At 31.2% G+C, this 17,464-nt stretch overlaps 1 protein-coding gene across 1 annotated transcript; it reads right to left on the bottom strand.

Annotated features, from left to right (window-relative positions):
• Nucleotides 1-4,362: 4,362 nt before the first annotated feature.
• Nucleotides 4,363-16,064, bottom strand: LOC127726651 (uncharacterized). The gene is made up of 5 exons (XM_052234092.1): nucleotides 15,548-16,064; nucleotides 11,136-11,315; nucleotides 9,604-9,748; nucleotides 6,753-6,989; nucleotides 4,363-4,794 (listed from the first exon to the last, which is right to left on the bottom strand). The coding sequence occupies exons 1-5, from the start codon at nucleotides 16,027-16,029 to the stop codon at nucleotides 4,615-4,617; spliced, it is 1,224 nt and encodes a 407-aa protein (XP_052090052.1). The 5' UTR covers nucleotides 16,030-16,064; the 3' UTR covers nucleotides 4,363-4,614.
• Nucleotides 16,065-17,464: the final 1,400 nt, after the last annotated feature.

Raw genomic sequence — 17,464 nt, 5'->3', positions numbered from 1 at the left:
AAATGTAACTCATAAAAAATAACAGGTTTATAATTCGTTCCGCCAAACGCGCGTTTCGTCTGAATAAGACTTATCATACTAATCTTAATATTCGATGTTTTCTGTGCACATTTTCTCATTATACTGATCGAGTTTATAAAGGAAATTTCTGGCAGATTTTGTATTATTGTATTCATAACCTGTCTAGATACATGAGATAGGAGAGGATTTAGACATTTTCTGTTTTAAAGACCTTTCGGGATTCTCTGGTTTTGTCGGATTAATATATTACCTTCAGAACTTTGAAGGCTGAAATTTCATTGTCTGATGTCCTGATGTTATAATTACCAGAACAGAAAGTAAAATGGAGTGTTGTCAGATTCTTGTAAGCAAACTGATTGCTATAGACGCTTATCTATTGCAACAGTTAAAGACCTCAATTTGGGTCATTTGGTTGCTGTTCCATTGATGTATACACATTTTTTTCAAAATTAACATGGCCTAAGTATATAGACAAAAGGAGAAGCAACAATCATCAAAACAATACACAGAAAACTAAAGATTGAGGCACTCAAACATTAAATCTAAGACATGCTTTCAAGTGTACTATTATCCATTGGTTCTGCACCTTGTTAGTTAAAGTTTGCTTCAGTGTTACTACATAATTAATATACACAAGAGTGCACATGCTGAAATGTCTCGCCTGCTTTTCTGACCATTGATTTTATGTCCTTAATATAAAGCTTTTCTACAAGTATCACATAAACTTAACATGATCCAAGAAAAAGAGGTCAAGGTCAGATAAACCAAACCGGAAATACATGTACGCCTTACAATCATTCCATACACCAAATATAGTTGATCTATTGCTTATAGTTTCTTGGAAACGAACTCAACCAGGAAACTTAACATTGATTAATGAACCATGAAAATGAGGTCAAGGTCAGATGAACCATGCTTGACAGACATGCACAACTTACAATCAATCTATGCATTTAATATTGACAAATTACTTATAGTATCTAAGAAACAAACTTAAATATGAAAGCTTAGCACTGACCAATGAACTATGGAAATGAGGTCAAGGTCAGATGATACTTATTAGACAGACAAATACACCTTACACTCATTCCTTACACCAAATGCAGTTGATCTACTGCTTAAAGATTAAGAAAACACACCACAGCATAAAAACTTTACACTGAGCAATGAACCGTGAAAATGAGGTTAAGGTAAAAAAAAACACTCCCAGACTGACATGTACATCATGAAATATTTCCATATACCAAATAAAGTTGACCTATTGCATATAGTATTAGAAAAAAAAAGACCAAAAACACAAAAACTTTGGCACCATCTCACGATATTTATATATCACAACTCGTTTGCTATGCCCGTGTCTGTTTTGACGTTTTGGATTTTAATGAACGTAATCTATATATTACTGGTAGATAATTAAGTCAGGGATTTAGTTACCACAAATTACTTAAAACCGTTACTAAATTCTTCCATAGATATAAAGATTTGGTTTTGAAGTTTTGTTGTACCTGTAGAAAACTTATTTCAAACGGGATAGCACATCCTCATTTTTTCAGAGATGTTGTTTACCATGCCAGGAAATTTAGAAACGATCCTGGTAAACTTATCGATCCTTTAAATAAACTTATTCTAAAAAGTTACCAATTTAACACTGTAATTAGATCTTTGAATATTGTTTTTATTGATTTTGTTATCAGTAAATTAAAAGCAAACTAAGTATTATTGTTATATACATATGCACATTCATGGATCTACAATCTGTCGATACCTGTATCTTGGCATTGCACAAGGTCATGTTTTTCTCTGACTGTTTATGACGTCTTTACACTAAATCCATTGGATGTTGGATGTGTAATGATTGATAATTTAGTCTTAGATGCATGACTTTTTTTATTAGTTGTTATTGGCTTTGAACTAGCTGTCAGTAACTGCTAGTACTCTCAGATCTGTACTTCGTGTCTTTTTGTTGTTGGGATGTACAAGTACCCGGCCACGTCCACTGTGTTTTTGTTAAATGTATTTCTATTTGTATCCATCTGATGAGTTAAGCCTTTTTCAACTGATTTTTATAGTTCTTTCTTATGTTGTACAGATACATCACTGTCCCAGGTTAGGGGGAGGGTTGGGATCCCTCTTACATGTTCATTTTTTTGTACATAAATTAGGCCGTTAGTTTTCTCGTTTGAATTGTTTTACATTTGTCATTTCGGGGCCTTTTATAGCTGACTATGCGGTATGGGCTTTGCTCATTGTTGAAGGCTGTACGGTGACCTACAGTTGTTAAAATTTCTGTTATTTGGTCTCTTGAGAAGAGTTGTCTCATTGGCAATCATACCACATCTTCTTTTTTTATATGAAGGCCAATATATGGTCATAAAGGCCAAAATGTGGTCATAAAGGCCAATTTATTGTCATAAAGCCAATATATGGTTGGTCATAAAGGTCATTTTATGGTCATAGAGGCCAATATATGGTCAAAAAGTCAATATATTGTCATAAAGGCCAATATATGGTCATTAAGGTCATATGGTGAAAAAGGCCAATATATGGTCATAAAGGCCAATATATGGTCATAAAAGCCAATATATGGTCACAAAGGCAATTATATTGTTATAGAGGCCAATATAAGGTCATAAAGGCCATTATATGGTTAGAGAGGCCAATATATGGTCATAAAGGTCATATGGTCATAAAGGTCAATATATGGTCATAGAGGCCAATATATGGTCATAAAAGCCAACATATTGTCATAAAGGCCATTATATGGTTATAGAGGCCAATATAAGCCTTATATACTTTGTACACAAACAGTGCCTTGACCCGATAGGTACATTTTTTGTACATCATAAAGGTGGCTCATTACGTATAATTGACAATTATACATTTCTCAATTCTTATATTATAGTATGATATGTCTCTGATTAAACCATGGCCAATATTATCTTTAATTATGGCATAGTTATTGCATGATAGTCGGGGTTTCAAACTGTAGTATCTGTCTGTACATATCACCTGAGACTACTATAACACATGTGTTATAGTAGTCTCAGATATCACATGACCCAGTTTATAGTTCACGTAGAATATTCAAGTTTATTTACAATTAATTGCAATCTATTCTATTTTATAAATAAAATGCATGACTGTACCTTCAAACTGGATATCTATATCCATAATTAATGAATAACAGAAGCAATCTTGCAAATTTTATCCATAAGCACATGTTAAATCTATTTATATCTACTTCCTGTCATTTAGGCGGGAAAATAGGGAGACTTAGTTGTTGACATTGAATATGGTTACTTATAGATCTATAGACCAAAGATAAATTTATAGATTTAGGATTTTTTTTTAAATGGTTCATGACAAATAAAGATTTAGATTTCAGTGCAGTATTAAGTCTGTATCTATGTTTGATTATCACCAAAGACACTTTCGGTTAATATTTACATAAAATCTATGGCAAAATGTTCTAAAATTTATGAAAAATTTCTTTTTATTAAAATCTAAGATAGAAACTGGTTCAAATAATAAAACAATATTTGCAAATGTTCTTGTTAATTTTATATCTTCTTATAACAGGAATCCTTTCACATACAACAACTTTCTTTCTAGAAACTAGAAAGTTTTTTAAATTAAACATTTTTGTTCTCTTTTGAATGATATTTTATTTTTATTGATTTTGGATTTTATAAAAGATTTAATTACTTTAAATTCAGATGAATATTTTATTATGAATCATAATTTATTTATTTTAAAAAAATATTAAAGTAAACAAACTGTTTTTTTATTTACTTCTTTTTTACCAATAATTTTCTGACTCAATGTCTACATACCACAGTATTAAAACAAAACAAGAGACATAAAAACTACAGTAACTAGAAATAGAGCTAAGCGACGCGACACAACTGATTGTATGAAATATTTCACCAAGCTGTCCACACGCTTTACCCTGGTGCTATCCAAAAATCCTGGGGAGAACACTGTAAGGTCATAAAGGCCATTATATGGTTAGAGAGGCCAATATATGGTGATAAAGGTCATATGGTGATAAAGGCCAATATATGGTCATAGAGGCAAATATATTGTTATAAAGGCCAATATATCGTTATAGAGGCCAATATAAGGTCATAAAGGCCATTATATGGTTATACAGGCCATTATATGGTGATAAAGGTCAGATGGTGATAAAGGACAATATATGGTCATAAAGCCAATATATGATCATAAAGGTCAATATATGGTCATAAAGGCCAATATATGGTCATAAAAGCCAATATATGGTCATAAAGGGTGATATATGATAATAAAGGTCATTATATAGTCATAAGGTCCAATAGTAAGTAAAGTAAATAAATAGTTTATTATAGTGACATAAATATATATATTTCTACAAAATATAATCCAACATACAAAATACACCCAGCCCAATGGACCAATAAGTCACCTTTTACTTTTCAATATATGGTCATTATATGGCCAAAGAGGCCAATATATCATGTATATGGTCATACTAGTTGATCTACATGTTGATTCTGTGCTCAGTAAAACAATTCACTTGGGAAAATACAAACGTACATGTAACAAAGGTAAGCTTTATTGCTTAATATTATTCAGACATATTAAACATTCAATCAACATATTACGTTCCTCTTCAAAGATGATATCAAATGGTTTAACATAATGTATGCATGCTCTATCTGAATCTGTTAGCTGATCTTGCCTTTCAAGCTTTCTGCAGTGTGTTTCTGTCATCTCCAAAAGGGTTAAATAAATCTACAAATGATAACATTAAATATTGTGTTGAAACAGGCCTACAGTCAGTATAAATAGATACCAAAAAAATAACTAGAAGATTAAGAATGTACATATGGTAATGTCTAGGAATAAAATTTTCATATCGTTATAACATACTACTTAAATGAACAGTCAAGGGAAGTTTTTTTTTATTTAAACAATTTCTTATAACATATACTAAAGTTGTGTTTCCATCATCTTTAAAAGACGGGCAGGGTAATTTTTTTCTCAGAGGGCCCTCTAAGTACTTTTAGAGACAATTCTAAGACACCCTTTTAAAATCATGTTAATAGGGTTATACAGGCACTGTTACAGAAATATTTAATGTTAACAAATAAAGATATATATATAGGTTACTAATTATGGTAAAATGATTACTTCTAGACTCCGCTTACAGAATCTTGATAGTACAACCGCCTCATTTTAATTTAATAGCTCTAGCTATAAACTTTAATACTAGATCCCAGGGTGTCTGATGATTTGTTGTGAAAGTGTCGAGACTTGCCTGACCAAGAGCATATGCATTGCTTTTTAGCTGCACAGAAAAATTAGTGTAAAAAACCTTTTTGATTTTGTCTATAACAATCAATGAGCTACCTTTACCTTGGCTCATAACTTTACAAAACTTTTTAGGCCAATATTTTTTTTCTCAGTTCATACTGTGTTTTGTTTTCTTTTTGATAGTAACTGAGTTGGTTCTGGTACTACAAACTCAGTTGCTTCAAAAACAATAATCATGAAATTTTTCAATTGAAATTTGACAAAAATGCATGTCAGCCAATAAATTTTTATTTCCTCCAAAGGGAAATAACTCTAAATGGTCTTATTAAAAGGTGAACACAGTCCCAATCATAAATTACAAGAGGGGCTTATAAAATACAACAGAAAACTGGCATGGCCACAAATATTTTACAAAAAAGGGCAAGGCATAAAAAAAAATAGGCAGGGTGCCATGCCCTCGTGAAACCTCTTGTAGGAAACACTTAACTAAATACATAAATTTAAAACTAAAATTGTCGTTAGAGCAAGACAAATATATGTACCTGTCATGCCTATAATTCTTCCATTTGTCTTGTCCAAAACATATATGTTAATAAAAACAATTTTCAGTTTTTTTAGTATTAACATACATAGACTGTAGACTTATAATATACTGTTTTATCAATACTGAAAACTGTGGATTCATTATTATTCCTTGGGTACCAATTTTTGTGGATTTCGTGGGTACAAGTAAACCACGAATTTAAATGTTCAACGCATTACACATATTCTATAAGGTTGTATGCATACTTTGGCAAATCCACAAAATCAAATATCAATGAAAATACAAGTTATTCTCAATCCACGAAAATTGGTACCCACGAAAATAAATGAATCCACAGTAGTATAAAACAAATATCATAGAGGCATAACTATAGGACTTGTCAACAGAACAGGATGCCCTACATATATTCAAATCTTCATGTTTGGGCATCCAGGAATCAAAAACCCTAAGTAAGAATTATGACCTTTTGCACTTAAAAATGTATGATACAGTTATTACAATATTATCATTTGCAGGTTTTTATCAACATGAGGGTCACACTTTTTAAAACAAAAAATTGAACCCTTTTTTTCAGGATTTCCCATGGACATTCATCTAATCTGAAGAGATATTCAAAGACACCATAAACTACTTTTGACTTTCAAACATTTGGACAGGCATCCCTTTTGCTATTTTCACAAAACTAAGGCACCTTTCCTAAAGGGAACAAATGAGATAAAGCGCTATCAATTTTAATACCTGTTTTTAAGGTTATGCTGGACACAAATTCTCTTCCGAAATGATTTCAATTGTTGATGATAGTGGTTTAAATATACCTCTCTGATTTTTGATACCTTCATGCAAATATCAAGACAATTTGAAAATTTAAAAATTCTAAATAATTTAACCATACCTTTGTCCCATCAATTATAGTTCCAAGCATTATTCGTTCATTTGTGTCACCATTTTTCTTTCTCATGCCATTTGACCTAATGTCTAACAATAACTCCCCAGCATGTTTGCCGAGAATTGATTCATTTAAATTCTGCAACAATCTTGGTGACTGTATGTCTTCGTTAAATATAGTTGTTTCATTAATTGATCTTTTACTGTGAGTTTCATTTATTCTTTGACAGAAATTCCTCTGGTGCTGTTAAAAAATGAAGTTCAGACATGAATAAGCATGTCATTGATATTACTTATTTAGGCCAACAAAATAAATTTTTAATCTATAAAGGAAGTATACAATGTTTATATGAGAAACAGACCGTCAGGGATACAACTTATATAATTATTTTTTTTAACTTTAAAGATGTACAAGGAATTTTAAAAATTTAAATTTACTTTTCAATGTTTGGATAATCTCCCTTTGTGCTTCTCCAAAAATTTACTTTTTACAAACTTAAAATTTTCAAGTTTTGGGAGGTCAAATTTACCTACGATATATTTCCTATTTTGCATAAGAGAGTGGCGAAAATGGGCCAAAGGGACATTGCATAATACTTTTTTATAAATTTTTACCTCAAAAACTCTACAATAGAAATAAGAAGATGTGGTATGAGTGCCAATGAGACAACTCTCCATCCAAGTCACAATGTGTAAAAAGTAAACAATTATAGGTCAAAGTATGGCCTTCAACACGGAGCCTTGGCTCACACCGAACAGCAAGTTATAAAGGGCCCTAAAATGACTAGTGTAAAACAATTCAAACAGGAAAACCAACGGTCTAATCTATATAAAGAACGAGAAACAAGAAACACTTAAGAACCACATCAACAAACTACAACCACTGAAACAGGAAATAGTGAAAATTTATCGTCATGCTAAATACTTATCAAATGTGGTACATATTAAAAATAGTGAGACAAGATATAACACAAAATAAGTAAACATTGAATAACAAAAAAAGCATTCAGAGTTTAGTATGACGTCCATTATCACTGAACTAGTACACATTTTTGTTTAGGGGCCAGCTGAAGCATGCCTCCTGGTGTGGGATTTTCTCGGTGTGTTGAAGACCCATTGTGGCCTTTGGCTGTTTTCTGCTCTTTGGTCGGGTTGTTGTCTTTTTGACACATTCCCCATTTTCATTCTCAATTTTATTACAAATTGTGTAACAGGTCAAATTTACACGAAAGTACATGCACAGTTAAGCAAGTGCACAAAGCCTCCCTGGATGCGTGTTAATATGCAGTATTTTGAAAATAGCAGACAATTTAAATTTAAATAAGATTTTCATCGTCCATACTACTCAGCTAATGTTATCATGGCTCTTTTGAAGGTATTAAGATTATTCAGGTTCTGTATTTAGCCCTTGATTTAAATCTGGATGTGGATTTATGAGAAGAGAATTAGGCGATGGTCTGTTATAACTACATTACATTTATAAATAGTAAAGACAACTGTGAAAGTAATGTAGTCAAGAGAATTTCAAGGCGAGAAGCAAATATGACTATTTATTTTTTTTATAAAAGTAACACAAATCTGGTAAGGGGAAAATCCAAAAGTCTGGATGTCTAAGGGAGATAACTATACCTCAAATATTAATTCCCTGTTTCATCCTCTGCTGAGAGCTGACAGTGGTCATTGTATATTATCCGGAAATTGTTATTTATAAATTTATCATGTTTATAAAGTAAAAATGCATGCCAGTGAATGGATCATGGATCCTGTACTAAAGATGACTGCCAAAATACAACCAAGACAGTTGTAAACCCTAAAATATACAAAAAATGTCAAATCTTGATTATGTTTAGTGGTTCACTGTGAAACAGGGTAATTCCTGGTGATTTAGAGTGATTGCTTTTTGAGTAATGACCCTGTTATATATACATTACCTACAGCACACATAAAGTACTTAAGTTGTATGACCCCTTCTGTAGCCATGTGTATTACAAATTTTCAAACTACAGTAATATCAAGACAGCAAAGATAATGAATAATAGAGATGTACCATTTTGTACATATACCAAAGGGAAGCTTCGTTCAAAGCAATATTATTTTATTGTTTTATTGCATTTAATAGAAAATGGGGATTTTGTGGCAAATAAAGATAAGATTTTTGCAGAAAATCCACAGACTTTAATGCAGAGATTTTTTTTATAGCGTCTATTTTTTTAGTCCTGAAGAACCTTTACATTCCAAAAAAAAAACCTACTGCTGAGTTACTTATGTCGAGCGCACCATAGAAGGTGTACTTGAATTGGTCAGTATTTATATTTGTTTTAACCAATATCTTAATTTATAAACTTGGTTTAAAGAAATCATTTCTAGCACTGCATGCAATAATCTTTTATCTATTAAGTACAGAATTGCCAAATATTAGAGTACAAGGAGAAAGGCTGTGGATTTTCTTTAAAATTTCCATATGTTTAGCATTGAAACAACAAAAGGATACATAATCCTTAAAGTATCACTCTTGGTGGAGAAATGTAAATCTGAGTTAAACGGGGTTAGACTGCTAACTATCAAGATTGATGGCACTGAGCAATGACCCTTACTATATAACCTACGGTATTGCACAAATTCTTCAATCAAAAATCTGATTTGGTGGTGTTAAGTGAGTCACAGTGAAAAAGAGTGATTTCTTGTATGATACTATCAAATTTAGAAAGATAATACCCAATAGTAACCATAGTAGCTGAAAAGACTCTATCACATAACTTATATTGAATGTACAAACAGTGGATCACTCATATTACCCAGAATTCACTGTGAAAAATCACCAGGAAGAGAAAATTTTCACTGAATCACATGAATCTTACCGCAGTTACTGTGACACAGGTATCTGGTCCTTCTACTACTGAATCAACTATTGGCATGCCTTTCTTATATAATCTCAGATCTGGTTCAGAATAAACATCATTATCTAACAAGTGTAACCACTGACCCCGCCTTCCTTTACCAATTCTTAAATTAAAAAAAACCTTAAGTTTTAATAATAGGTTTAATGTATTTTTTAATACTTAGACTATGATAGACAAAATATATGAAATAATTTGGCTGTTCAAATTTGATTTTTAATCAATAAATCTGCCATGCTCATTGTTTAAGGTCCTACGGTGACCTATAGTTGCTAACATCTACACCATTTGGTCTCTTGTAGATAGTTGTTCTCATTGACAATAATCTCCTTATTTGATATATAATGCAATATTTCTTTTGTTGATTTATATATATACATACCAGTCTGCATACAGATATATTGGTTTCATTCCATTTCATAAGTTTTTTTTACAAATATTGTTAGGGTTTCCACTGGGTTAATTTTTTTTTCACTACCTCTTTCGCCAAAACAATATTTTTTTCGCCACTTTCAAATGTTTTCCACCCGACTAACATAATTGTATTTTTCATTCAAATTTTTTTTGAATTGTATTGCTAACAAACCAAAAAAATCAGTTTGCAATATGTTTGCAGCATTTTTGTCTAACCTTTTATAATTCTAAATATCTATTTTTTAATCTACATTGTAATAAATAAGCACTCAAAAATAACAAACATTCACTTTTTTCATCAGAGATACTGTAAACTTGCAATATCAATCATGAAATCATCATATTTGACTTCTGGGAACATGGGATATATTTTCAATAAATTTTTGGATACTGCTGTCTATAGTTTAAGGATACGTACTAAAGTCAGAGATTTTTCTTACTTTTGGACATTTTTCTTCATAACAACAGTTTTATTTTCTGTACCATTGTTAAAAGACAAACTTTGCTTCAAACACATACGTCGCTAAAACGATTGCAAAGTATCCACTTCAAAACAATTATTTCTATCGAAGTTGACACGTGACGCATTTCAACCACACAATTTCATTAAACAATTCAATCAACACCTTTATTAATTAGTCCATTGTTGTGGATAGCTACATATATATAATGCAATCAGCTGATTATTGATTTTCTGTCATAATTAATATTGTAACACGACAAGTTCAAGTTGAAATCTCAGTATTTGTCTTATCAGGGGAAAAGTCTGAACAACCCGAAATAAAAAAAAACAATATAGATGAAGTCAAACTGTTACATTTCTTTTGCCAAAGTCTTTCACCATAATGAATTTTAATCGCCACAATTTTTATTTTTTGCAAAATGCTAAAAAGGGCAACTGCCAGCGAAAACCCTGCATATTGTCCTCTAAAATTTACTTTCTAAAAGACCTTTTTCAACATTTCTGTTTCTGTACTTTCTGCTGTTTATTGATTAATAAAATATAAAATTTGATGCAAGTAAGTGTATATAGTGAAATAAACATATGTATGCTTCCACTGCAGTATTTGAATACCTACTCAGCCCTCAGTTGACACAATTCTGCTAATTTAGAAATCATCGGTACATAGAGTTTGCCAGATTCTTCTATTGCTATGGCTACATGATATTTCATCAGCTGATATATATTTTTATAAATTTTCAGAATGTTCGACAGCTCCAGTATGAAGTCAAATGCTCTGATTTGAGCCATGGAATCCCTGTAATAATATTAGATAATATTATTATATATACATGATATATATGAGTATAAAAATTCTCTTTTCTCATTAGTTAAAAACGTAGGGAATATTCTTTGATAAAATGTTATATTCACCATGGGAAAAATCATGATAGGTTAATATAAGATTTGGAACAGCTTACATGTACCTATGTACTCATTGGCACTCATACCACATCTTCTTATATCTACCTATAAATAGTTTTTCCAATTCAACGTCAATGACGTAGGTTTATGACGTCATACACATTCTCATTTTTATTCTTCTTTCTCTGCGTTGATTTTTTTTAGTAAATTTTATTGAATATTTTCAACTTATAAAAGTTAGCAATTACCAAACAGATAATATTGTTAGTATAAAAACAGGAGCAGTTAAATATCTGAGCAAATAAAGGAAAATGAAGATGAATAAAAAAAGTAATATAATAAAACAATTGTTGACTTTTGATATCAGTTGATAAAATGATTTATCAACCCCAGAGATATGACATTTACCCTTGGCCTCAGTGAATATCATATCTCTAGGGCTGATAAATCATTGTATGAACCTCACCAAAAGTCAATAATTGTTTAATAGTAGTCTTCATTGTCATGTAAGCATATACAAATAGAAATCATATTCAACAACAAAAATAGTAAAATTGATTCCATACATATATCATATATGCAGATACTAAGTACATGTAAGAGTCCCCAGTCCTCAGCTCCAAAGACTGTATTATAAAGGAACCCTTTTATTTAACTTGTAGATTTGTAGGATTTAGTAGGATCACTAGCTAGTTTATCAGTAATCAAAAAGATTTGGAAATTTAGAATTATCTATACCATGTATACTATAGCAAAGTCATTAGCAAGATTAATTCACATTTCTTTTTTCATCTTTCTATGCATGGTTTTACAGGATAGACAGTCAGGGGTACTACTTGTACAAGTAATCTTTATTTACTTGAAGAAGTAAATAAAATATACTTATATAAGTTAATCATAATGTTTGAATAGTCTCCCCTTAATTTTCTCAAAAATTTACCGGTACTTGTAAAAGTAATTTTTTTTACAATCCCACAAAAATTCTCAAGTTTTGAGATGTAAAAACATGCCTTTAACAATTTTTCTTAGGTTAGCTCATAATTTTTTATTAGAGTTCAATGTTTCATCTCATTAATTCAACAAAGAAACTGATTGCGCAAAGATCTTAAGTATTTGCGCAAGGCCTTCAAAAATTGCCCCTTGGGGGCTTGTAAATGAGCAGTGTTCTGAAGATAACAGACAAATGAGATTTTCATTGTCCATGAAATTACACTTAAATGATTAGTAAAGACATCTGCAAAGGACAGACAATCAAAAATTCTATTAGAGCAAAGAAGTCCTAAGAATTCAAGAAAAGAAGATAGGATGACTTTTTTACTTGTATAGGTAAAAAAATCTGAATGTCTAAGGGACATACATTTGTAACTAAGCCCAATTTTTTTTTACCTATACAAGTAAATAAAATACACTTGTATGAGTATCCTACAAATTTACTTATATAAGTATATTAATATTTACTTCTTCAAGTAGATAAAAATTACTTTTACAAGTAGTACCCCTGACTGATAGAAGCATTCTTTGATTTGAGGTTAATTTAGACATCTGCCCCTTTCTATAAGACAGTTATGAACACATGATAACCCTACCTGGAATAGCCACAAAATGTGGTGGGTTTAATAAATTGAACCAGTAACTAATGTTAAGTGTAGGAAGAATGTATCAAGATTGTTTATCAACGGGTTGAGTACTTTGAGCCTGCTTTCAATAACTGGGAGTATTTTTAGTACAGTATAACTTAAGGTTGTTATTCACTTTGTGCTTTTGTTAACCATTATTTAAGAGTAAGGTGTTTTTCTTGTACTGCTTAATTTTTATCATGTTTATTGTATGTTCTTTTTTGTATGTTTTGTTTAAATATGGATCATGCTGTAAGAGATAAAAAAAAGGGGGTTGAGATCTAAAAACCAATAGTTTCTGTAATATTCCAGTCGTGTATACGTTTACATGTGCTTCTCCATGTTCTCTAAAGTCATGAAAGTCAGGAACCTCGTCAGTACATATGTTGCACAAAATGTACGTCATACATGTATCTTAATTCTTTTTTTCATTATTTGTATTATTAGGTGTCAATGGCAGATCTTTGATTGTCACACGATTGTTTCTGTTAAATTTATTCAAAACTTTTATAGACTAATCGAGTGAGAGGTTCACATATATCATGTATATAGTGTATGAAATCTGTCTGATATATAGATATAAGAAGATGTGGTATGAGGGCCAATGAGACAACTCTCCAATCAAGTCACAATTTGTAAAAATAAACCATTATAGGTCAAAGTACGGCCTTCAACAGGGAGCCTTGGCTCACACCAAACAGCAAGCTATAAACATGATAAAGGGCCCCAAAAATGACTAGTGTAAAACCATTCAAACAGGAAAACCAACGGTCTAATCTATATAAAAAACGAGTAACAATAACATTGAACCACATTAACATACGACAACCACTGGTTCCTGACTTAGGACAGGTGCAAACAAATGCAGCATGTTTAAACATATATAAATGTCTGACTCTATTATTGAAGACTATACATTGCCTCTAGAGGGTGAAGTATAAAAATATGAAGATGTGGTATGATTGCCAATGAGACAACTCTCCACAAGAGACCAAATGACATAGAAATTAACAACTATAGGTCACCGTACGGCCTTCAACAATGAGCGGAGGGTTACATGTATTTGTGTTGTTTGGTTGCTGTACCACTGACATATACATATACTGTACATTATTCGCCCAAACAGGTGCTAGGGGTTGTCTTAAACAAATATATATATATATGTTGACATACCCCACGTCAGCTGCATTAGAACATATTCTGGTAAACAGTCAGGGGAATTACTGAAATAGGTGATTTAAAAATCACTTATTTAAGTAGCAAATTAGAAGTTTTGTCACAAATTGTGATTTTGTAGTTTTACCAAAATTCTAAACATATAGGTTCAGATTATTTAAGGAATGACTGTAATATTTTTTCTGTCTATGAAGAAATAACACCAAAAATGTGGTGCACACTGAATAACCCGCATAGCAAGTTATTTTAAAGTGTGCACCACATTTTTTATGTTATTTCGAATAGACAGAAAAAATATTACAGTCATTTCTTATAATTTAATTCTAAATTCCATTTTAAACCGGAGTAAACCATGAAAAAACGTTGATGACGTCACGGTCACATGACAAAATTATGTCTATGAGCTGATAAACAAAACAATGTCAGCCAATCAGAAGACGCGTTACATCCAAAATTACATTATATCTTATTATTAGTAAAATTGGAAAAAATGAACCTTTTTCTTCTTTTTAATAGCAAGGTTTATGCCTTTGATGCAATCATTTATATATAATTAGCTGTAAATTATATATTTGTTGAAAAAATGCTATAATTAAGGCTTTACATAATGAACTTATACTTTCTTAACAGGTATTTCCCAGCAGGGAAGTAATTTTCCTGTAAAATTCAAGGTTTCATCTTACAGATTATGTAATAAAATTTTACTGTTCGCGATCAAAATTTCACTGTTCGGGGGTGTTGAAATTAGTGGGGGTAATTAAAATAATAATACTTGAAGAAGTGATTTTTTGGAAGAAAATAGAGGTATGATACTTAAACAAGTGATTTTTGATGTCATTATACCAGATTCAGTACAAGGTCATCACATGACATGACCGGTCATCTTATCAACACAGATGTTGGTTCTGATAATTTTAGCAACATAATTAGTCACTGGATCATTAGTATTGTATATTTAAAGCTACAATAAAAATAAATCACTTAGTCTAGTGATTTATTTGACTTTTTTGTACTACTTAAATAAGTGATCATTAAAGAAAGACAACTCTTACTTCCAACATTTGTGGACACAATGTTACTTGAATCAGTGATTAAAAAATCACTCATTTAAGTAAGTCCCCTGACTGGTAAACACGGTAGGTAATATAACCTGCATGTATGTGTTGTGAAATATACAAACCACAAAAATTAAGATACAGCAAAAAGAACATCACTACCTATAAATATGGGTAAGTTAGTGATGAAACCCTGTCTGAGCTTTCAATTTTTTTGTGTAGTTCTGTGGTATTCTGTGGCTAAAAGCGCTCCGCTTTCCGTCTGCTTGAAAACTTACACAAAATTGTCTTTATTGTCTGTTGAATAAGTCTTATTTTCTACTTTCAGTGTTTCCAACTGATCAATAATTTGATGATTTAAATCTGAACATATATCTCTGGTATATATTTCTTGTCTATTTTCTGGTACATTTGCATCGAAATTGAGAAGAGATTTCACTTTGCCAGTATATTTTCTTTGCAGATCAGAAAGGGGGTTTATTTGTCTACCAATTTTCTCAAACAAATCAAAAGGATCTTCCAAATACTCAGATGCATAGGATATATTTAGTCTTTCAACATGTCGTAGAGTCCAGTTTGAAACGGAGAACTCAGAGTGCTCAGAGTTCTGACTTGATATCTGTAATGATACCGAATCGTTCAATGAAATGCTTGACCATCGGCGCTTCCTGGGTCTGTTGTTACTGTTAAGTGATGAATCTGACTCATCAGTAATGGGGCTTGTGTCTGAAAAACAGTAAGGAGGCGTCAATGTGTCCATTTTTGTGTCTGTTTTTTTTTAAATTTTTGATCCATTTGTTGTTAGGGGAATGAAATGTAAAAATTAAGTATTGATTTATCCTTTATTTCTACTTTATTATCATCCTTGTTTGGGAGCACTTAAGAAACATTAATCAATCTTCTAACAAAGTAGAGCATTGTTCCTACAGTAAAAATGCAAACAAATACACAGGCTAAACCTGTACAATATGTGGGATATTTTAAAAAAAAGAAAAGAAAAGATATCTTCTTCTTCTTAGTATGAGCCTCCTTTAATTAGGAGCACCTCCATATGGAGTGATTGATACCTTAACTTTAAATTCTAAAAAATAAAAAAATTATCCAACATATCAGAGACATATAATATTATATGTCTCTGAACATATGTACAGCACATATTAATAAACAATAAAAGTGTCAGGTATCGCATATTTACAAGGACCTTTTTAATATAAATTAATTGACCATGTATTCACTAATATGAATAGTGAGTCCATGGAAGTTCAGAAATCAAAAGTTTGCTTTCATTATATTTGCATGCCTTTTTTATTTCCATTTATTATTATTTGCACGTAACTGCATGCTTTTTAAATGATAGTCGGTTAAAGAGTTCATCAGAGCTCGATCATGTTTTCAATGTTATTCACGGTGTACATATATGCCGACTTTGAATACAATTTACTTACTTACTTACTAAAATACTTACTGGTACATTTTGTATTCATTAATGTCTCAGGTTATTTTTCTCTACTCTTTATATTTTTGGTAAATTTTCTCTATTCTTGATATTTCAGCACCCCTCTTTATTTTTTTGGTTCATTTTTCTCTATTCTTTATATTTTTTGCCCATTATTCTCTATTCTGTTAACCCCAATCCAGACCATCATAACAGTCCCAGTTGCTACGCATGCTTATTTTTTTCACTTTGTACACAATTATTACCTGCATTTTGTGTAGCAATATATACAATTTCATCCTGTGTTCGCTTGTTTTCATTGATTTATTTGAGTCGTCGCCTACTATAAGTGGTAAGTAGTTGGAGATAATTATAAAATTCCTGCTCAACTTTCTGACGTTGTCTGATAATGTATGACGAGTAAAAGGTCATTCAATTTGAAAAAGATTCGTGTAAAATGTAATATTATATTACACAAGGGGAGCATATCAGTGGTTAGTAAGTTACAAGTATCATGCAGTATTGGTGCAGCATTATTTATGTGGAAAAAGTTAATTGTTAAATGTTAAACTTCAATACGAATATTCGTAATATGTTTGATAGTCTTTATTGCAATTATAAATGCTTCTTCTCTGTCATCTTGTTGGTACTTGTAGACGCACATTGCAAGGTTTTGTAGGTAGAATAGAATAGAATAGAATAGAATATATTATTTCCCAAATTACAGGGCCCATAAAGGGCATAAAATCAGATACAATTG

The sequence above is a fragment of the Mytilus californianus genome, unplaced genomic scaffold (genome assembly GCF_021869535.1).
Source record: "Mytilus californianus isolate M0D057914Y unplaced genomic scaffold, xbMytCali1.0.p SCAF_18, whole genome shotgun sequence".
NCBI classification, from domain to species: Eukaryota; Metazoa; Mollusca; class Bivalvia; order Mytilida; family Mytilidae; genus Mytilus; species Mytilus californianus.
This window is presented reverse-complemented; position numbering and strand designations above follow the sequence as displayed.